The following is a 24294-nucleotide window of genomic DNA, read 5'->3' as shown; positions in this document are numbered from 1 at the left end:
CACAAGACCAGGTTGCTCAAATGGGAATGTAATCAGTAAAGCATGGGATATAGATGCAGATGTCCTACTCAGGTATCCATATACTGAAAGTCTGGTCCACTTCACAAATCCCTAAGGCAATTTCTCAAAGCAGTGGCTCCCCAGTCAGAGGCTGCACCAGCCACAAGCAGGATGGTGAGCCTAAGACCCTACCTTCTGGTATTTATACTAGAGCTTGAGGAGCTGTACCTGTGTACAAGTGAAGCAAGAAACAGAAATGTCTGTGACCTGATGACTTTTGGTTGTGAATTTAAAGATGGTGACAATATTGTCAGACTTCACAAGGAAACACCTGCAATTGAGGAATAAAACTATTTATTTGCAATTAGACCATTTGGCTGTAGTGGGCAGCTGCATTTTTAGGAACCTCAAGTAGTCACCAAAATGTTAGCAGTTTCCATTATTAGCACATGAGAATGTATGAGACTCACAGCTAAACAAAAACTCAGCTGCTTCCATGGAGTCTGGACAGTTAAACTTGCAGCTCCTGATCATGAAAACACAATGGGTATTGCACACAACAAATAGAAATGATTTTCCAATCTGCAGTGTTGTAAGAACGCATTCTTAGATTCATTTTGCCCTTTTTTAAATGGAATTATGACAAGCACTTACATGTAATTACCCAGTAATGACTACAAAATCTGCTGGGTGATGCTGAACAGCATTAGGAATTTAGTTTTACTAACACAGACTCATGTAAGATTTGTCACTGCAAGTCCAGTGGAAAGAACACATCTTAGTTGAGGTTAAAAATCAACTCTACCTAGATTTTCTTCCCTCCTAACTCAGTTTAAAAAGAATATAAAATATGAACACGAGGCAAAACCAAGATTTTCATATTAAAATATAGCATTTCTGCCGGGGGGGGGGAATTAAATGTACATACTCTGTTGACAGAGTAAGCATTTAGAAAGCACACACAAACACCAGTGGTTTTACCAAATGTTATACTGGGCAGCCCGAGATATGTTTCTAAACCAGAGTAACCCAGAGAATACTTGGATATGACTTACTTTACATTGAAACAACTGTCACAAATGTATCCCCAAAGGTTCAATCTCATAGCAGAGAACATGCAAATAGTCAAAAAAAATACTAGATTTTTGTTTGCATTTTATATAAAATGCATATATATACACACAATTTTTATATAAGTTCTCTCTATAAACTAGATATATATAAATATATAGTTGATAAAATTATGTATGTCGCTTATTTGTTCATAAACCCAGGACAAATGAACTCCTCAAATACTATAAGCCTTTAAATTACACGGGTTTGAAGTTGTTCTCATAACACCTTCATTTCATTTTCTACCTTCTTTCTAAATCATCAGTTTTGAATACCTCTGCACTAAGACTTTTGGACTTCTTTCTACTCTGGTATTAATCCATGTGTTCCCATAAAAAGCGATAATCAACTTAACTGCATAAATGAAGCTATGCATGAAGACAGGGACCATTTTTTACCAAAGAAAATGAGAAAATCCAGCAGCAAAGCAAGATTTCATTCTATCCATCTTGCTAAGCAATGGAACTGCAGAGGCCTCATGCATTCGATACCTCAGCTCAATGCACATCTGTATCCCTGCTCTCAGTTTTTCCGAGGAAGCAACACTCTGTAAAATGTGGGAGTAACACAGCTGTCAAAAACCAAGAGCAGTTCACAACGGAGGAGACCTAAGTACTGCTGGAATTTAGCTAACCAAACCGAAGGGGCCCACTTTCTTTCAGCCTGACCTCTCTTCCAAGTTGCTGCTCCAACTCCCTGAACTGCTCAGGCTGAAGCCTGACAAAATTCCCACACTGACTCTGAATTACACACACCAGTATCAGTGTCTCTCTTATGAATGCAAGCCTCAGAGCAAAGGGTATGTGTGTATTTTCACTCCCATACCTAATTCACAAAGAGCAGCTTATATAAAAATTAGGAGCTGAAATACCAGCACATACCACATTCAGCGCCTTCCTTCCAAGCCTGTGTTTCCTGGCACTTCCCTCCTTGAAATCCAAATATCCAAAGGCAGGCTTGTGAGTTAAAAAGAGGTTTCAGTCTTTCAGCCTTTTGACTTGTCCATTCACCACTTGTGAAAACACATACAAATGCAAGCCAGCTAGGTAAACACATATACCACAAATCCAGCAAGAGCCATTCTGACCCCAACAAAAAGAAGGTTGCAAACACACAAACCTCTGCATACTGTACCCTCATTCATGTTGCAGCAGGAAACATTACCGGAGAGCTGGATTATTTTTTTCAACCTCCGAAATAAATAAATCTACCTTCAGGCAAACCTGGACAAGTCCAGGGCTGCATTCCTTCAAAGTTGAATCTTTTTAAGTGCGCTTGTCTTTTCCTTTCTCCCTCCTTAACAAACACAGGCCCTCATTCCTTGCAAACTCTTCCCATATAACTCCTATAAAATCCATACAGAAATACACGTGGTTTGTATTTCCAGCTCTTGAATCACAACAAAGCTTACCTCTTTACTAGGTACGACCAGGAACTTTCTGCAATAGTCAATCACTGGCTCATTAACATTCTCTAAGCGAAACCCTGCACACAGGAAAGCCAGAGTTAGGGCAAACACCCCAGTTTAAAAAGGCAAGAAGTGTCTCTACTCCTGCTGCTTGAGCTGCAGCTGCTGTTCCTGCTCCTGGAGGTAAATGGTCTTGCTAAAGAAGCATGAGACTTGCAGCAGCCAGAAAAAGCAAGTGAAAATGTAAACAGGAGGGTGGAGCCTGAGGGGACAATCAGGTTCAATGAAATCTGAACTCCTGGAGCCAAGGAGGAATGGAAACGTGTTGGCTGAAAAGGTAATTCAGTCTACAAGTTATTTCCTTACAGTGGTTCTTTTCTCTGGCTGTTTCAATACCCAAATGAAGCTGAGTGAGTTTCATTTAAGCCACAAGCTCATGTTTGCTTGCTTTTGATGTCTTTTTTCCTAAACGAAACAGCAGCTCTGCATAAATTAACTCACCCTGTGGATAGTTTACCAGCAACAGATTCATTGAGACACATCACCGTGCTGCACCACCTTAGTAGTGCTTCACACAATTACTGCAAGAATGCTTTGGGAACTCAAGTGAGCCCTGCATAACTACTGCTTAAACCTAACCATGGATGTGTTTACTAAGATGCTGGTGCTCAAGGTCAGGTTGGACAGAGCCTTGGATGGCATGGTTTAGTGGGAGGTGTCCCTGCCCATGGCAGGCGGGTTGGAAATAGATGATCTTAAGGTCCTTTCCAACCCTAACTATTCTATGATTCTATGATTCTTATGTTCTCAAACTGCATCACTCAACTGTTTTTGTTGGTGCTTCCTCTGTTACCAGTTCCAGGCTTTCTGGTACACATCAGCCTTTGCAGTGCTGGGTACTTCTGGTTGTGTGCATGTTCCCACATCTGAGGATACTGGATTACTGGGTGTGCCAGCCTGGTCCAGTTCACGTATGGAACATTTAAATCCTGAAGGCCAGGCTATACCACTCCAAAGTTTTTATGCTGACTGTTGTGAGTACAGACGATACCTGGTCTTGGCACAAAGTGGCAGAGAAGAGTCATGCACATGAACTGGTCACAATGAACTCATCAGAGCTTTCAGGAAAAAGCTATGATCAGCACTGTGAATATGTATCATCTCAGACCCTTGCATTGCCCAGTTGTGCTTTCTACAGTTTGAAGACCTAAAACTGCATTCAGTGCAACTCTCAAATTGGGATATAAAAAGTAGGTCCTGATTTAGTAAATTGGTGCAAGGTTGCAAGATCAGTTCCTGGTTCATAAACATTCACCTGGCAATCCTATACTACATTTTTGGAGAGTTTTTAGAGAATTATAGTTTGAGGATAATGAAATGGACTGGAAAGGAAGGAAAAAGGTATAATGTCATCTTCTACCACAGTTTTTCCTTCCCCTGACTATCCAAGACACGCAAGCAAATGCTGATGTTCATATGCACAGTCCATTTTAAAGAACTGGTTTTCCAATATGAAATAGCAGTAGCCAAGTAGTGAGGAAGCTGCCTGCTTTGCTGTGCCTCACAAGTGTCTGACTCCAATGGAAAAATAAAGGAGGCTAAAGAAAACAAGGCATATATCACAAAAAAAGTGACCAAACACTCTGAAAGGAAACAAACTGAAGAGGCTGCTGTTAGCAAAAACAAGGAGGATCCTCAGACTCACATGAGGTTGAATCTTTTGAGAAGCAAAGGAGAGGGCATCCAAGACCGCACAGAATCTTTATGCTATGCAAATGCTAATATATATTTCCCAGCCATTCCAAAGCATCACATTTGTATTTTAATGCTTTTACAAGTACTGTGGAGTAAGAAAAAAACGCTTCACAAAGCACAGCTCCTAGAGCAGGGGCTGGCTGCCATCCAGCCAGCGTGGGGCACAGGCAGAGCCAGGCAGTAGAGACTCACCCTTAGAATACTACTGTAAATACACTGTCCCACTTTTGCTCACCTGGGATCAAAAGAAAATAGTACTAGTGCCATGATCCAAAGTACAAAGAATAGACCAATTATTACTGCAATATCGTATACAGAAACTAGTATCTATTGTGTCATCTTGATTCTCCTTCTGCAAACTTTTCCAGTCATCCATGCATAGACTTTAACTTGAAGCAGCTTGTGCTTGGATAACTAGCCAAGGAATAACAAAACATCATGGTACAGTAAGATTGCTACGAGTACAAAACACTAAGTAAGTGAAGTTTAAGAGTATTACAAAGTCACTGAACTATGTGAAACGATTTCCTTGTGTTCATTCCAAAAACAAAGCCCATCTTCAGGAATACTCCATGAATTTACATGTACTCCAAATGTCACGGTTCAGAATTCATAATTATTCTTCCTTACAGCTGGAACAGCACACTCACCTTGAGTCATGCCTTTTTTCTTACTATATGGTTAGGCTTCCAGCAAAAATCAGTTATGGTCATTACAAGTGAAGCAGCGGAAAACCACAGATGACTCTACAGGGTTGCTGAAAGCTGTACAGGACCACAGTAAAAACCAAAAGGCTTAAAAGAGCTGCCTAAAAGGTCAACATAATGAACTTCCTCTTTCTGTTGAGTATGCAACATGTAATTTAACAGTATTATCATTATTAATAAAATTGCTCTACCACTCTATGGTGCTTTCAATAAACTCATCTTTGGGTGTTTCTAAGCAGGTCCACAAATTGTGAAGGAAAGCTAAGGCACAGTTATATTTATCAGAGCTCTTTGATTGCCTAACTTACTAATTAAACTTACAGGGACTCAAGAGACTTCTAGATTATTTTCAGGTATTAGAGAAACAGTAGAATTAATATATAGTAACCTTATATGATAATAATTAAAGTATCTGCCTTTCTTGAAAAGGGTATTTGAAGATGATCTACATTTGCTCAATATAAGCATATACTAATATAATAAAATACCTAGTTTTGGTGGTAAATTTCTCATGTGTCTCAATGACTTAGAAACAAAAAGTTCTTCCTACAAAGAATACTTCATGCACATTTACCAAAAGGAGCACAAGCAAGAGCTTGACACCAGGAACGTAAAATGAGCTTTGGAAGTTTAGGAAGTCTCTTAAAACGGGTAATAGATTAGGAGATATTCTCCAACATCCAGAATAAGACTGAGAAACAATACAGAACATGAGGAACCTGGAGATACAGTCTAGCCTGTACTACTTGTGAGACAACAGCTCAGTGGGCAGGGCCACCTCAGAAACTACACAGATGAATGCACATGCCACAGTGCTTCCACCTGTGTTTAGTAAGAAAAAACACCTGCCCTTTCAGCAGGCAGCATCTTTATAGGCTTCAGGAACAGAAAGGTCAAGATAAAAGAGCTTGAGTAATGCAACTTCAGCTGTCACAGTTGGAGAGAAGATGTCCACAGTAAGAAGCAGAACTGGGTTCTGACAAAAAAGCTTCCCTCAGCTTACTGGAAGTTGCCTCCTTCTGTTCTGTCTGGAAGGAATTTAACTAGCTGCTATTCCTCAGCATCCAGATACTGTCTGTGCTTGAAAGCAGAATCTAGAGTAGGTATCGATATGCAGGCAGACCTGAAGTTGGCCACATCTCTCAATTTCCCCTTATTCCTTAGCAGTCTGACCCAAAGCTCTCCAATGTTCACAGAAATCCTTACAACAGAAAGGATCAAAGATAAACATTTAACACTCAACAAGTGCAACTGTGGGAGCAGGGGTAAAGATATCCAGGACAGCTTTCTGGGACTGATCCATGAATAACAAGTGTACTATCTTTAGCAAAGCTTTACGTGCAGCTACCAAGAACCACTTAAAGGTGATTGCAGTAAGGGCTGCTACTGTTATTGGCACAGCTAAAATTCTGCTCTCGGTCACTTAAAATTTAGTATCTCATGGTTTGGAGGAACTTATTCAACCACATTGTACTGTCAGAAAAGCCTGTGGTTTATAGTGCTAAAAGGACACTTGCAGAGTGGTATGCTTCATTCTGTACAGGTTATCAAAGGTAACAGCTCTTCAAAATGAGACATTGAAATGCAGAGTTGTGGAACTCAGGAAAGCCAGTCTTTCATTCTGTCTTTTCTGAAGTCAAGAAAAACCCAGCAGCACATATATGAAGTGGTTGTGCAAGCAGTAACAAGACTTTGGAAATGCATACAAGAGGGGAAGAACTTACTATCTTTTGATGGTTCACTAAAGAGAACCACTATGTACTGAAGACTCTTGCTGCAGCAAACATTCCAGACAGAGCCCTCAGTTCTTCAGTACCCACTGTATGTATTCAATGGCAGAAACCAACGTTTCATTAACCAGCGTGCCAGGCTCTCAACTAAATGGACAGTTCCAGGATAATCCCAACAGCAATGTATGCTCAATTTGCTGGAAGAGCCCTCCTTTAAAAACCAGTACACATTACAGAGCCAGTCCTTCCTGACCAAAGCACCTCCACAACCAAAACATTTTGCACCAGCTGTAAGCAGAAACTCACGCTTCTCCTGTGGTATATTTATGTGGAAGGTAACACCGGTTTGGACATTAGTGTTTAAATTAACAGTATTGACAACCATAGTTGACTATAGTTGACGTGACTAAGAAACAGGCACATGCTAAAAGCTAAATGCAAGCCCACTCAGGAATACAAATATGCTGGGCAAATAAAGACTTGCTGGATAAAGCAGTGTTACATGGCCTCAAGATAACAGCCCTTGGGCAATACATAGAGAATTGGGAAGAAGAAGAGTGAATGCTGTTACCTTCCTCCAGGCTTCTACAGTCTGAATCCTCCTGTGCTGGAGAGAGAGGCATTTTACACAGTCTTGTCAAAATATAACTGCGAAAGATATCTGACTGTGTCACAAACTACTGTAAGATGTCTATTAAAACGCTCACAATTTGCTGAGCCTCTTTGGTTCTAAAAGTGTAATAATAGCCTTTGACAAAGAGCTACTGAATAACATGCTTGAGATAACAACACTGCCTATTACTGAGGCAAGACAGGCATTAACAATGATAGGCTCTGCAATAGTTTTGAAAGTAGCTGACATATGCAACCTGTGCTACAAATCAACCTGTGCACTGTTAAAAGACACTGATGCTGGGGAGGTGGGGGGGCAAGTTGCCCAGAAGGGGAAGTACAGGCAGTCAGAGGCAGAAGGCCAATGGAAAAAACCAGGGGCCTAGGGTAAATGCCGAGGAAACCCTGTTTCTAATCTGCTCTTGTTTTCAGACATAAGACTTTAAATATTTATCTTGGGTATTACCATTCCTCTCTGGCACGCAGCATTCTGGACTGGGGGGGACGGACTGTTCTGGTTTTATTTGAGAAAAGTTTAAACCCAGCAGAACTGATAAATGGTGCCTAGCAAAGTCAATGTCCCAGTGCACTACGTGAAACGCATATGATTCCTCACACATCAATATGCTTGTATGGGGGGTAAAAGACTGGTTTGCAATAGAACTTATCAGGCCAAGTTCTGGAGCTCAGCTTAGCACTTAAGTAAACACTCAAGACTTTCAAAAAGGTGTTCAGTCTATCTTAAGAGATACTCTTTAAAAATGAGCCAAAAGAGGTCACTTTAAATTGGAAAGTCCTTTGAAAGTATGGCCCCTGACTGCACTTAACTGTCAGCTCCCCATCCAAAATACTCAAACACTTTTTTGGGGGTTAACAAAAAACCCCCAAAAGACACCAGTGTAAAAAAATAACAACAACCACCCCACCACACAACACACTAAAACCCTCAAAACATGAAAAATAAGAGATTTCAAACCAGAGCAATCTTAGCTAATCAGGCACAATCTTGAAAACACTTCATAAACATGCATTTAGTCTCTAACATATTGAGCTGAATCCCAATATTTAAGACAGAATACTGTTACAATCAATGTTCTATTAAAGGAGGAGAGAATCACTTATTGCTGCACAAGTAGAAATGAAACCTTGTAATCCCATGTTTGCATTCAATATTACTGACATACAAAAGAAACTCTTTAATATTAATTTATCTCCAATTCATTGTGCATGTGAGCCTCATGATTAAGACAACTAAGCGGGTTTAAATTACATGTGTATATATATATAAGAGAACTTACAAAACTTCAAGAAATAGAAGGCACAGATTTCCTCAGAGAAAATCAATTAAAGGCATTTCAGATACTATTTTGAAGGTGGCAGCATTTTATAGGGTGTTCTTTCTCTATTTTCTAGAGATGTTTCTATTTTCACTGTCGAACAGCAAGAAGGGAAATCGCAGGACACCTTTTCATCCCTACCTTCTAACAAATCTCTCTTTGTCTCAAAAGAGAGACATCCAGCTGGTGACTAAAAGCTGGAATTACCATTTACTCACTACCAATTTATCCTTCAGCTCCACTCACCAGAAATGGCATCAAACCTGCTGTTTTCTTTGGTAGGCATCTGCATTCCTGTTAAGGTACCACGGCCAAGCAGTTTTGCCTCAGACCTTGAGTTTTGCAATACTGAAGGGGCCCTCTGGGAAAACAAGTGTTTAACTACATGAGAGGGCACCTCCCTACTGAATAGCTATTTACTTTGGATTGAAGAGGAGAAAAAAATTCAATAAAAGTCAAACATCCCATCTAATCACATGACATGGGTGCATACCAGAATGTTGGTTATTGCCTACCTGGAGACGCTCACATCCTTTTTGTTTGTGAAAAGAAAAAGAGCAGGAGCAAACCAGTTCATAAATATTTGGCAATTTTGGACTGCTTGGTGGTGATTACAGTTACAAAAGGCTAGAAAATCTGTAAAGCAAGACTCTGGCAGATACAGGAATTTGGATTCCCTCAGCCCTACCCTATTTGGCTTGAATGAAAACCATCCTTTTGTTTCCAAAGTGGTTTCTTTTCTAATTATCACTGTTAAGCAAGCAAACCACTTTGCTAGGAAACAAACAGCAAGGTTCTGTGGAGAAAGATACTTAACTTCCTGCCTTGTAAAGACTTGCTGAAAGTCCTTCTCTTGTCATTTTAAACAATTTCTAACACGTGTGCATGTTCTTTTCTTTCCACGTGTTGTAGAGCTGGCAGACAAGAGTGCAGAGGGATTTAGTGGTTGTTAAAGTAAGTGAAATGTCTTTAAATGGAACACAGAACAAGAACCAGGTGCATTTCTGTTGCCAATCCACTGAATTCAGTCAAACTAAAGCAAATATCTTCATGGTAGGTTCATTCTCTCTCTAGAACAATCTTAGCATCCTATCAGGATACGCAGAATAAAACTCAGATAAAGCAGCCATAGACAGTGCAAAAGGAACAGCAGCATTCATCTTTTCTTCCAGTTATTCACCTTTTCTATCAAAACAAGTTTCTGCTCTGCAGCAATACGTTTAATGTTTATTTTAATACCTCTGACTTCATTTGCAGAACACCTCAGAGCTCAGGATTGCACCAGGGATCCCTTGGTGGGTTCCACACAAACTGATGTTTCCTATGCAACAGAAGGCTTGCATTTTCAGTAGGAGGGAAGTGATCAACAACAGTATCTCTCACTCAATATGCCAAGTAATAATCCTGAAAATTACCAAGGATCCACAAAAGACAAGTCAAACCTTTTCCATTTACCTCCTTTTGGGAGGCGGGAAAGCTTTTTTCCCCAAACCTATGTGTCATTTGGTATGAGGTAAAGTATTTGGTAAAGCATTTCAGGGAGTGGGAAGGGATTACTCGTTTCTTTCAGCTTTCTGTTCCCATAGAAAATACTTCATCCTCATTTATCACTACTCCCCCTCTCCTGCCCCAAATGCCAGAATTACAAGCAGTAATTACTTTTACTAGGGTTTGGTCATAATAGCTACTAAGCCAAACATTAGTTTAGTCCACCACTGCACTTCAAACTACTCCTAAAATATGACCGTGAACAGTCCCAATACCCAAATCAGTAGAAATATAAAGGAGATACATATTACCTGAGCAATCAAAAGGGAAAGAGTGCAGTACAGTTGACGACATGTGAGCTCCAATATCAGTTACAAAGCAAAAAACATGATTATTGAGCAGATTTGATAAATTTAAATGTATTGACATAACAGAAGATACTACTTATTTGTGCCCACAGGTGGCGTATCTTTGTGGTCAACTTGCTATTTTGCAGGAAATGAGTAACCTTTTGTAAATCCATACACATCTACTGGCTAGTAATTGATGCCTTGATGACAAAGAGCACTCAGTAAGATCAAAAGTCACTTTTCTTCCCTCTTGCCCACAAAACACACACAACACTTCATGAGTGCTATGACCTTAAAACCACAAGAAAACCAATGACAACTACCTCAGACTTCTACCTGGTAGTAGGAAGCCCTCCTGAGTCTTGTGGTTCCAAATCCTACGTTTAATGCAGACTTTTAAATCAGCGTAACAGAAATCTCTGTGCTTATGTACTGCTTGAGGAGAAGGAAATCTGATACAAACTTAGACACTTAAAATCTTCAGTCTATTATGGAGGACCATTCATGCAATATCCAGGAGATACCTCCTAAGGGATCTGAAGAGAAACCATATTTCTGAGATTTCTTCCAATCATTTATTACTTTCCAATTATCAAGATTCCTATACTGTTAGGAATGAGGTATAAAGCACTAGATCCAGAGAGCAAACTGCCCCAAAACCTGCCTATGTTCAACACAACCTTATTATCATCAAAGGGTTCAAGATCATTTAAAAGGCAATTGCTTCTGTCTGCAATACTGTATCATGCCAACAAACTAAGATAGTTTGGGTACATTTTTCTTTTATCATGTCCTTTCATCTTTTGTTCTTTTGGTAACAAGGCCAAATAGGTGTTGGATTTCAAAAGAGAAATTGCTTTCTTGTTCTCTTCTAATTTTCCATCTGAAATCAGCATCTCCTCTTAGTGGTCTCTCACCTGTGGCAAAAACTAAGGTTCAATACATCTTTTTAATGCAAAAGCACAATATTGAACCACTGTCCAAAGCATGAGAAGTCTGTCCTGATGCTTATAAATCCTACATAAAAGAAGACCTAAGCAAACTATGCTTACCTCAAACAGCAGAATAATCTTATCTTTATGCTGAGTACAGATCTCATCCTTTATATCTAGCTGTCCCCTGGGTATGTTTCTTTTGCCCCTTCTGATATTTAGTGGAGACTATCCAGAGACAAATGCTCTGTCTGCAATTTGGTTTTGAGCATCATATGGTAACACCCTGCTTCCTAAATGTTTGCTTGAGAAAAGAGGATCTGGACACACCTCCTGTTCTTATGGTATATTGTCTAGCTTCAACTAGCTTCAACTCTGCATTCACAATACCTATGCTAACACATCATATTTATATTGTCTCTCAGGTGAATAAAAATATACCATGCACACAAATTCCATATAAAAGCCTGTAAAGTGCCACATATAAAACTTATGAACATCAGAAAAACAATCTAACTGTCTGCAATCAAGTCTTCTACAGGGCCTAAGTAGCATGCAATTCTGTATCTTTCAGCAGCCGCTGCCTATACATTCAGCTCTGCTTTCCATTTCCTGTATTGCAGTGCAATGCACAAGGATGGGAAGGTCAAATATATCTATTCAATCAATCTGAGCCATTAAAAAAAGTCACCGCATCAATGCATTGCTTGCTGAGGGCTAACAAAGGAGGGGAAAAAGGATGGGGGGGGGGAATAATATGGAAACATCCTGGTTAGAAATTAAGACTTCTTCAGCCAAAATTCAGTCTCTCTATGTTAACTCCTTCTAAAAGGCACTTCACAGCCTTTCTTATCCAACTATAAAACCTCTCAGGACACCCTATGGAGTGTTCTACCTGCCTCATGTACGGGTGCCAAATAACTGTTCTCTTGTCACCCCCTATTTTCCCCTAGTATTCTGCAGATATGGAAATACTGCTGTACAAGAGTCATGCAGTGGTAAAAAAAGTCAAGCTCACATTATGTCTCAGCCCCTAAACCCCTCACTGATGTAAGTCATTAGCTGGTCAAATGCTAAACTCAGATTATAAAAATCAATGGAAACTGAGCCTAGAGAGAGCTAATCAAGGATCCTAACTCTGCCTTTCTCTTATTTCATAACAGGAGAGCTGTAAAAACAAGAACTTTGGCATCCATTCAATACCTTCTCTCATGTTTTTACTTGCAAGCATGTCAGGCTTGCTGTGCACTGAGGTGTGCAGCCACAGGTGTGATATTCTGAGTCCTTACAGGAAAACTGTGTCCATTAAAAGCACAACATTCACTCAAGGAAACGTTCGGAAAGCATCCACACTGGAGTCAGAATCTGAAGGCAGCTACTGGAGGCTTCCATCTGCTGCATGTATTAGCAGATTACAGAAGAGAAATCTAGGAATTAGAAGGGCAGTTTGGAAATGGGCACATTTATGAGGGGAAATATGCAAACACTCATGTCCTTTGCTATTTGTTTATCTATAACTTTAGAGCCTAGCTCACCTCCTGCAACACTCTAGATAACATAGTAAGTACTGAAGGCTACAAACTCACCACATCATTTTGTTGTTCTTAAAATTCTCTATAAGGATTCCAATTAGATGCTTTAGAACAACCACAAAATATAATTTAAGCAAACTTACAACTAGTAAAATAACTTGTATCAACTAGCTGTGGCTCAGAGTCCAACTTGGTGCAATAACATGAAACTCGCAACTACTGCAGCTTTCTTTCCATTAAGGCTACTGAAGCTAAATAGGGAAGGGTACACAGTGACTTAACATGTCAGGGAACTGGCACTAGGTACAAGCAAATGAGGTCTCCTTCCTCTGTTTCAAATGCACAGTTGTGAGTGGTTTTGCCTTGGCCTCATATGACTGAAGTACTCACCTTCCCCATCAGGGCTCATATTTTCATAGGAATCCCAGCGTATCAGTGGGTCTGAGGTATTGTAATCAACTATCACTCCATGGTCATTCTGAAGGTGTTTAAATCCTAAAAAAGAAACATCTGTTTGAGACAAAAAATTGTCGTGGCCATATTTGTAGTTACATACATGCATATGGATATGTGGCCTTCCAATTGAAGTTTGATCCCCAGACTGCCGTACTATAGTCTGAAATGTAAGATAAGCAGCAATAGGGGAAGAAAGGTTGTATAAATCACCTAAGAAAGGCTTAATTTATGTTTTATTACAGAAGGTACAAGCAGACAATATTATCTTGAGCTTCTTGATTATGATGTAGCTTATGATAGCTTGAATCAGACCCTAAGACAACACAGATGATCCACCAGACCTATCAGGCAGGCACGACAAAACAAATAGCTTTCCAGAAGGAAACCACAAGTATCCATAAAGAAACGGTACTAAAGGAATGATAAAATAACACTGTTACATACAGATCATCATTCTGATACCAGAGCAACTTATCACTACAGATGGAGAGCTGAAAAACACCATTCTGTCCCTCCCAGTTTCCCCAAGGTGCCAACTATGCTGTTTCACCCATTCTCCAGCCTCTTGGCAGAACCTGAGATCAGGTAGTTTGCTTTCCATGTGTTTGGCTGGCTGAAATAGACTCTGCCAAGCATACCTGGAATCCGCAGCAGTAACCCACATTTTTGTGCCCTTAACAAGGCATAAGATAATATTCAGCTTTTGAAAGGATGCCATGAGGAATTTAGGTGTGGTCCAGTAATTCAAAAGCAAAGCACAGGCATGAAGCACTCATGACTTTGGACTTGGCTTTGACACTGATAGAAATCAAATTGCTTTCTGCCTTTGCTCCTCTATCTAGATTAGAGGACAAAGAAATCCTCAGTTATCAACCTTCAGGCTGTGTCTGGAGAAGCAAGTCCTATTGTAAGTTGTTCTGAAGCAGCAGAGTGTTATGCACATGCTGTGATTTTCAAAACAAGGATAATTAAAATTAGAAGGACAAGAATGCTATGGTTCTATACTTTCATATGCAGGCAGAAAAAAGCCCTCTCTAGAGAGTTTCTCTGATTACATTTGTCACGTATCTACAAGGCAGATTTATGAAGTTTGTTATCTAAATATTTAGGTGTCTTATCTTGTTGGCATATGCATTCTTTCTTAAAAACCGTATCACAGTCATTTTTTTCTAGAACACTGCGTCCAGTTTCAAGTTATGTAATACAAGAAAGACATGACTAAAGGGAAGCAAGCTCAGGGGAGGACAACCAGGATGGCTAGGACTGAAAGACTTGGAAAGGTCAGGACTGAAGAAAGGCTGAGGGACCAGGTTTTCTTCAGTCTGAAGATTAGATGGTCTTTGGGAGGGACCTGACAGCAACCTCACAAAGGCATGGAGGAGACAGAACCAGTTGGGAGCTAGGTAGAAGAACAAGGAACAGGCATAAATTGAATCTACAGAAGCTTAGAGTGAATATAAGGGAAAAATAAATCCACTGTGAGGACAGTCAGACATCAGAACAGTGCCCACTAAGGCTGGGAAGTCCCCATCCTTGAAGGTTTTCAGGATTTGACTGGACAAAGCCCTAGGCAACCTGGTCCAGTCTCACAGATGAGCCTGCTTTCCAGTAACTAGGAGCCTGCTAAAACCCCACACCTCTGACTTGCTATCCAAGGAAGGGAGACCTTTTTCAGACATGTCAGCTGCCCTCTCTTCAAGCATTTACAACCCACACATGTTTACAGCAAGCTGGACAAATTTACTCATAAAACTGTTTTTCTTATGTGGCTTTCTAACAGACTGAGGTCTTCACATTCAGCTGGACAGAATCCAACTTCTTACCGGCTGCTACTACAAGTTTCTAAGTGACCGAACTGGTGGCAGGTGGGGAAGAAGAGGAAAACATGCACTTCACAGGACAGGGGAAAAATGTATGAGACAGACAGTTAAGAATACCTGGTTTTCATTCAGTCTCAGGCAGAATCCATACTTTTCACGACATCATAAAATGAGTAAGAACACATCCATTAACAGAATTAGATTGCAATCTAAAGCATGATCTTAATTCTTATTGCAGATTGTAATTATCTTAGACATACTACAATAGATTTCTGGAGGCATACAGGATACACCCTACATGCCAACTTCAGAGCAGAAGCATTTCCACCAAAACTAGAGCTATATCACTTTATGCTAAACTGAAGACAGCCCAAGTTTCACCACAGCAAACATAATCAGTCATGACAACATCCAAAAAAGGTTACGGGATAGGCCACTGCTGTCACTTTTGCCACTTATGCCAGGCTGAACTACCTATACTGTGCATGTTTTACACAGATCATAGAATGGTTTGGGATGAAAGCACCTAAAGGTCATCCACTTCCAACCCCCTGCCATGGGCAGGGACACCTTCCACTAGACCACATCACCCAAGGCTCTGTTTAACCTGGCTTTGAACACTGCCAGGGATGGCGCATTTACCACTTCTCTGGGCACCCTGTGCCAGTGCCTCAGCACCCTCACAGTAAAGAACTTCTTCCTTACATCTAACTTGAACTTCCCCTGTTTCAGTTTGAACCCATCACCCCTTGTCCTATCACTACAGTCGCTGTTTCTCTTAGTTGTCAGCAACTGTTCTGGTATAGCTTTAAAAGAAAACCTGATCATTCCTATACCAATGTAAATGCAGAGTCTTCATTAAAGTTTTCAAATTTAAACCAGCAATTATCACATATTTTAAGAGTAAAGTGGAATTTCAGATTTTCTGCAAGAGAAGTGGAATAAAAGCATGAAAAAGGATTATTATTTTTTTAATACACATGTCAACATGGTTTATTTTCAAAGTAAATGCATTTTTTCTTCTGTAACCTCACCTTGAAGTTTCTCTGGAGTTCCTGAAAACACTAATTCCACTTTGCCATAATCAGGGAAACGGTCATCTGAAAACAAAGGACAGAATTTCAGCAAGCTATCTCCCAGCAGAGCAGTTCCAAGGCAATCAGAAACCAGGATTCTCTGTAGCTATTTACACACCTACCCTTGTCACCATTCCCTTGTCACTTGAAGTTCAGGGACTTGCTTCCAGAAGAGCCACATTCTTTGCCCCCCACATTCTCCAGAAAACACAACCTGAGCATCAGTTGGAGCTTTATTTGCACCCAAGCGCAGTCAAAAGCGGAAGAGATATTCAGTTCCCAAACCCCTCTCTCGACAGACACGGCTGGCTTTGGTTTTTAAGGAAAACACAGCCAGGAACAAACTAAAATTGTTCTCTATATTGGCTAAACTGCAATAGTTGACCACAAATTTTGTGTAGCCATATGCTGCAGGAAAATATGTTTGATTTTCGTTTACTGGTAATGCAGGGTGAGGGAGTTACAAACCTGCAGATAAACGTAAGAGTAAAGCAATAATTTGGGAAATATAAAGGCTAAACCAAAACATTTTCCAATGCATCTGAAAGCTTTGCCTCCATTTCTGGACAGTCTGAAGCACATGAAAAGATCTCTATACTCAAAGCAAACAAGGTCACAAACACAGTATCAGACTTCGTGATTGTTTTCATCAGCCAAAAAAGGGATTGGCTTAGCTCATCTTATTTCCTGTCGTGACTAACAGAGTCACCACTTCAAACAAGTATCTGTTGTTTTTACAAATGTGAGAGGAGGTGATAAGGACTATGTATGAAGATAGGGTGAGAAAGTTGGGGCTGTTCAACCTGGAGAAGAGAAGGCTGCGTGGAGATTTCACAGCAGCCTTCCAGTATCTGAAGGGGGCCTAGAGGGATGCTGGGGAGGGACTCTTCATTAGGGACTGTAGTGACAGGACAAGGGGTAACGGGTTCAAACTTAAACAGGGGAAGTTTAGATTGGATATAAGGAGGAAATTCTTTCCTGTTAGGGTGGTGAGGCACTGGAATGGGTTGCCCAGGGAGGTTGTGAATGCTCCATCCCTGGCAGTGTTCAAGACCAGGTTGGACGTAGCCTTGTGTGATATGGTTTAGTGTGAGGTGTCCCTACCCATGGCAGGGGGGTTGGAACTTGATGATCTTAAGCTCCTTTCAAACCCTAACTATTCCATGATTCTATGCAGGAGTATCTGAATTATTCTGACAAGTTAACTCACTTGAAGAGCTTTTCTCCTCGTTCGGGGTTTACCTGTGTTACATGCTATGAGTTAACTAACACAAAGCAGTCTCCCTTTCCCTAAAAATAAGGATGAGAAAAAAAAACAAGAATCCTTTTGAAAACAGGTCCTAAAGATGATCATTACATGCACAGGCACACACATGCACCCCCACACACCTATTCATCCAGCCAACCACGGACAGCAAATACCTTTGTTGGCATTGTCCAGATCCTCTTTGCCAAACACCAGCGCATGTCCTTGAATAGCTCCAGTGTGAAACTGAAGGCGAAATACCACATCACGAGTAGCTGACCGGTATTTTTTGTGATAACACTTCAGCTGGAAAGAGAGAGGAACACGTCAGGAAGCAATTTCTTACAAATCTGAACAAATGTGTGTATGCATCAGTTGCTAAGTAAAGCAGCCACAGCGCAATTTACTGCAGACATCTCTGATGTTGTAACAAGCAGGGTGTGTGTTATTCAATCCTTTAAAATTAGACAGGCCCAAGGCAACATAGTTCTGGATGTGTAAAACTAGTAATGACTATTTTCATCACTATCAGTCACCAGTCAGATAATGATTCAGAATCACAATAGTTGTCAGTAGAACCTTGGAATGCTGACTTGTACCCCTGCTTCTTCACAGCACCAAATTAATGTAAAACTGAATGATAGCATACCCATTTAAAATTAACTGAGGAATACGCAGGGTTTAAAATTAAGCCTGATTACATATACTGCAGGACTCTTAAAAACCTACTCTAGTGATGATGGGACCTTGTTTTACATTCCTGTGGGAAGCTGGTAGTAGTTTTGACAGCTTGGCTAGAACACCACAGAACCCTGTACAAATAACATCTAGTATGAATTTCAGCAGCCAAAGGTGAGCACAATACACCTACTTTCTAACATCACCTTCCCTTAGGCTAGACTTATGGATATTTTACCTACTAATTCTCTGAGTCAACTGGAAAACAAAGCCACTCAGATTTAGGGTTTTTTTTAAACCACACACTTCAGGTGGTTAAACCTTTTGGAGCTAGAAGCAGAGCATCCTATAGGTTATTCTTTTTCCCGAAACCACTGATGGTTTCACTTAGACATAGTAAAAACAATATTCAAAATGAAGTCTTTGTTTAGGAAATACCATTATGCTGAATAATGGCTTGCTCAGAATTACCTTCAATAAGAGCATGGGATGAATGAAGCTGACCTCTCTGAAAAGGATGCAAGCAGTACTGAAAAGCTGTGTGCTCAGTTTTCATTTTAAACACACATACATTGGAGACTCAGTGAATTCGTCTCGCACTGATTTCTTTTGTAATCTATTCCATTTCCTTAGGCACTGACAGCCCTCCAATGAATAATAAATATTCTTGTATTTGAAGGTGTCCCACACCTCCAGGTTATGCCACTTTACAAGAGTATGTTTAAAACTTCTTTCTCTACTTTTCAGGGAAAGAAAGGAAGGACAAAGTACTCAACTGAATAGGGAGGTGAAGTAGGAAAGGGAAGAGGAGGAAGGATAATAAAAAATGTTATTTCAAGAGAAAAGAAGAAAAAAAGAAGACTGTTACCAAGAACCCCTTACACTGAGGTCCAACATGTCTCAAAGTAGTATATAAACGTAAAAAATAAGCCTATTAGCTGCAGACCAGGAATCCAGACAATACTTCCCCCCATCGTTCATTACACATACTCTTCTGCCTTCTTAGTTTAACAAACTGAAAGGCACGGCAACTAACCATCTTTACTTCCTCTGTGCGTAACTGTATATGACAAGCAAGAGAAGAAAGCAGAGAGATTTAAAATGATAGTGCTGCCATTCAACCATAGTTATGCTTTGCACACTGGCAATTACACACACTGTATTACAGTGCATACATGTCTTTCTAAATACTGCATGTGCTCACAGAAACAGAAAGCTATTTAGAATTAGGTGTTTTCTTTACAGCATATAGTATTACAATTGTGCATGTTGCCTGCCAAGTTACAGGACAAGGGTGCTTTTAATGCCGAGTTACAAATACTCCCCAAAGCAATTAGGGTTACAGGTTTTACTGTGATGCTGTGAAATGGAAAGGCTGAGAGCAGTTGTTTCGGTTCCTAAAAACCTTCTAGTTTGAGTCTGATAGGAATTTTGACACCTATAAAACTCACGGATGATGACTGAATTAACTTAGTAACCTATATTGTAGTGCATCTGCAACCATTTTCTCTATTTATTTTCTTTTGCAAGAATGCAAAACAGGTCAGAGACTGTAAACTAAATGGCACAGGACAAGATGTTCTTTCCATATAATTAACTTACCATAATATCTCCCTTTAAAAGCTGGGCAGGGTCTACAGCAATGCAGATTCGGCTTTGATTCTCTGGCCCTACACTACTTAACAGGAGAGAAAAGACAAAATATATGATTTAAAAGAAACAAAAAGAAGAGAAAAAGAAGAAAAAAAGACCATGTAATTGTGCAATTTTGAGAATTAAAACTGGATTCAAAGGAAAATGCTTACAACTTACTAGATTCCAGATGTATAAACTGGTTGCATAGCCTGGTATAACTTCAGAAAAGGCCGGCAAGCTGCAAAGAAGTCAACAGAAAAGACTGGTCTGTAACTATTTTCCTTTACCTACTTTTTCTTTTGTTGTAATATTGTTTACCTATTTTTCCTATAGTTGGAATAATATTGTTTTCAGAGTTATAATATTTCCTATATTACAACTAGGAAGCTTTATGTACATCCAGATAGAGCAACGTGGCACAGAAGTGGCACAATTTTGACTGTCAAAATTGGCTTTGACAGATTCATTTTCTTTTTGTCACTTTTTCCTGATCTTCAGTTTAGTTCTGAATTGAGGAGGAGTGGATTTTAAAGGATTTTGGTAAGGAAAGAAAGAGGGAACAATCTGCTCCTTATTAAAGGTCTGTCTGCCTACCTTCCCACTTCTTCTGTAGGAAAACAAAATGAAGGGAAGAAAGAATGGCAAAAACGAAACAAAAACAAACTCCAAAACAAAACAGGAAGCATTTTCAACACTAAAACAAAGTATTTTATCTACAGTTTTGTTTATACTAAGTCCCTTAGATTTGTTACTTCAACAAACAATAACCTGTATTTATTGAAATAGTTACCTGAGAAACAGAAGCAGACTAACAGATTACACAACAGTGACAACAGAGCATTGCAAATTCATGCTGATGATATTTCAAAAGACAGGTACTATTTAAGTCTTGGATGATAAAATACAGTGTTCTACTTGTTTATTATGCTCTAGCACAACGTCTTTGTTTAGGATTTTCATTTTAAAGCCACTTATAGACGGCCATTTTAGAAGCACACCTCTTGTAAGTCTTACTCTTAGGATCTTTCTCTTTTCCTAGTTCTTTTAGTGGGAATATCTGGGCTGGTATCAAGGAGCATTAACTTACCTGGAGATTTATACAGGCTTTCTAGAAAGCTCCAAAATGAAACAAGACTTTTTGCCGACACTTAGTAAAGAAAAGTTAGATAATGTACCTCCCCCAGCATCGAAGCTTGGGATGCCATGAAGGATAACATAGTGCAGGAAAAGAGGAGTTGCATTCATTTTCACAGATCCAGACAGAAGGCCGCTTAAGAATTGCACATATCTAAAAATATAAAATCAATCTGAATTAAATAAAAACAGTAATGCAACCACATAATGCATTCTTTACACATTAATATTTCTGGGCCATGAGTGGTGAGCACCATTATGGCATTACATATAACTTCACGAAATACCATAAAAAGACAGTTTACCGCTTTATTACATCCATGGCTGTTACATTGCTATTCTTGGCATCTTTATTTTAATAAGAAAGGAACCAGCAGAGACAGGAAAATCAATCATTTTAGTATACTGTTCTAGTTGCAAACGAAGGTCTCCGCTGGCTTTCACAGCTGTCACATGAGAGCATCACTCCATTTAACTGTGAATTGCACTTCAGTAAAACAGGAGGAAGAAGTGCCCTGGTCAGAATTCTTAGTATTAAGGCCAAGGTAGGTAAATAACATCTTCATAATGAGAAGCACCAAGCACATGAAAACTACCACAGCAACATGAAAACCATTGTATTTCTGCTATTTAATGCTTGGTTTGGTCATAAGCTCATGACTAAGTAAATGGAAGTGAACATCACTGCAGTGTGTGTGAAACAAATTCCTCCTATCTCCTTAAATAACCAAAAGAAAACAGTCTCCAACAGTCTCTTGCCAAAATGAGGTAAGTTGTGAATGCCAGAACTATTCACTTCCCAATCTGCTCACTTTGAGACCTAATTTAACCTTATTCATGCAGACAGACTGAAAAGGTAAGACATCCAGATAGACAGAATGAATAATACATGCTTTGACAAACATTCACTAGCATGGACATGGGGCAGATGTATAATCTGCAGGTCATCCAAACACATGGTAATAAAATCTTCACTGCACACAAATCAGTACCGAATCCATACACATCATTTGTGCCACAGAAAAATGAGTCCTGGAGCAATCAAGAAATATACTGCGACATCTCTTTTTGTTAGCAGACAATGCAGTAAGAACACATGTAGATAATAGCGTGGTATAAAAAGACATCTATCTTGGGTTAAGTGTGGGAACTGAAGGAGTTATCAATCTAGGAAGAAATATTAATACAAGACAAAGTGATGGGAGTTCAGGAATCACTGGAGGATCTTGTGGAAATAGCCTTCAAACAGAAGGGAAGAGAGTAAGGGAGAGAGGGGCAAAATGTGGGGATTACATTTCTTATTAGTATAAAACAGAAAGCATTTAAATACCTTCTTTGGGATGGCTGCATTAAAGCTGAAACTTTATCATCAAAGAACTTCTTCATAGCAAATCTGTCTAGAGCCTGATCAGCACTGTCAAAACAGAGACACAAATGCCGTGTTATTCCAGTTTGGAGAAATTCAGTAGGTTACAACTTGAAATATGCCAAAATATTTGGGAAGAAAAGTAAGGAAAAAGAAAAGAAAGAAGCACCTAAGTGACCACTCTGGCACAGGTCAGACAAGAATGATTTTTCCACTGACACCTCTTATTCCACACCTTAAGGCAGTTTCCTTCCTGAGACAAAGCACCTACTCCCTTATTCTATTAACTGGATTGCGTATTTACAATGTGAATATGTTAAAGTCATAATGCAATAAACTTCAGCAAAGCCAAGCAGCTCAAGCTGCAAAAGAAGGATACTTGCCTGTGAGTGCACTGGGGAAGTTCTCTCTGTGAAAGAGATCTGTTCTCTTTGTGAAAAAGAAGCAGCAATTTTATAGGGATGGAAACTACTGCCTAGCTCTGACTGTAGTACATGAGGTGCAAAGGATGCCAGGCTAGAGGATCATTTAAGCAGTCAAATAATTCATTCAGTCTTTGTTTTGTGTACCGTAAGCCACGAAGGCAGAGAATATTTAAATCAAAATATCCATCTTTTGCATCAGACACCCACAAACTCTTCAAACGCACAATTAAGGAGCAAGATATTCAGAAAACTACATTTTCTTCCATTCTCTGTTCGGAATGGCTCTCATGAGGGGCTTCTGCATCTGTGTGGAAGGCAGCAAGAGAGTATGGAAAAAGAATCAAAAGTGCCAAAACTCAGAAAGGATGCTCTTAACCACATACGCCAAGAAACATGCTATGCTGATCGTGCTGTATCTACACCAGATAAAAACCAATGTGTTTCCTAACATACGCAGGTGACAGTGTTAATTAATTAACGTGAGGACATTAAAAAGCAGCACAAGTTTCAAAATGATTAGGCTCTGAAATCCGGAATGTTAAATTCCATACCTAATTCAACCTCAATGAGTTCAGAGGAAAAGAACTGCACAAATTGTACATTTGTTTATCAGGCTAAAAATGGAATTGATACCTTTTCCAAAACTTAATCCAAAGTTACAGATTGTCTTGACAGGGTGGTGGATCAGGCTGTAAAGTCACACCTTTTCTTCATGGGTGATAAAGATTACATAGTGCGTGCTTGAGAATATCCTTGACCCAAAAACTCTCTTCTTCACCCAATCCATCATACACCTTCACCTACACCACCACCCAGAATCTTGGCAACCCGCTTGTAACTGATCAAAGACTGCAAGTGATTTACTTGTTAAAGCAGTTTACCAGCTATTACACAAAGAGCTCTCTGCTTGCCCTCCTTAAATTTGACAGCACATTATTCCTTACTAAATGAGAAAATCAGGTATTTATAACATCTAACCAAAAGGGGGTTGCATCATAAGGCTTTTTCCCTAAGCCCAGACTTTTTGGCACAGTCATGCAGATAACTAGGGACTTTATTTGGTGTGAATATTCTCAAAGTCTTCTGAGTACTGTTTCTGACACAGTAGCTGGCACCCTCAAACTGCAGTAATTTCTGCTTCTCTGAGGGTGCTGTGTCCCATTTGGATAATGCTAGGGATACACAAATCCTAGCTGGGAACATTCCCAGCTCCATTCCTACTAGAAAAGTTAGGGTTTGGAAAGGAGTTGACAAATACCCTGAAATTTAAAGGAGGGCTTCCAAACTCCCCTGCAACCTCACTGCAGGAATCCTGCATTTGTTTGGGGTAAAAACCAACATGTTTCAATGCTGGGCTTTACAGTCACATCCAGGTGTTGCTCTATATAAAAAGTATTTATAGCCAGGTATCACTATTAAGGCTCATAAAATATTGCAAAACTGAGATACCAAGAGAGTACTGTATTATCCACACTTGACAGATTTTGTTATTCC

At 39.7% G+C, this 24294-nt stretch overlaps 1 protein-coding gene across 3 annotated transcripts in view; it reads right to left on the bottom strand.

Annotated features, from left to right (window-relative positions):
• The window catches only part of TNS3 (tensin 3), a 197570-nt gene that overhangs the window by 57731 nt on the left and 115545 nt on the right, over positions 1-24294 (bottom strand). For 2 of the 3 annotated variants that reach the window (XM_057431640.1, XM_057431642.1), the window contains exons 12-18: positions 22340-22423; positions 21051-21163; positions 20053-20113; positions 19843-19918; positions 17739-17868; positions 16275-16340; positions 13355-13459 (exon numbers count right to left, since the gene is read on the bottom strand). In XM_057431640.1, coding sequence (XP_057287623.1) covers positions 13355-13459; positions 16275-16340; positions 17739-17868; positions 19843-19918; positions 20053-20113; positions 21051-21163; positions 22340-22423 — 635 coding nt within the window. The remainder of the gene's footprint in view (positions 1-13354; positions 13460-16274; positions 16341-17738; positions 17869-19842; positions 19919-20052; positions 20114-21050; positions 21164-22339; positions 22424-24294) is intronic. The other variant, XM_057431641.1, reaches the window with a different exon arrangement.

The sequence above is a fragment of the Pezoporus wallicus genome, unplaced genomic scaffold, assembly GCF_028554395.1.
Source record: "Pezoporus wallicus isolate ANWC-B61680 ecotype Strahan unplaced genomic scaffold, APGP_CSIRO_Pwel_v1 scaffold_11491, whole genome shotgun sequence".
Classification (NCBI taxonomy): Eukaryota; Metazoa; Chordata; class Aves; order Psittaciformes; family Psittacidae; genus Pezoporus; species Pezoporus wallicus.
Note: the sequence above shows the minus strand (reverse complement) of the source record. Positions and strands in the feature narration are given on the sequence as shown.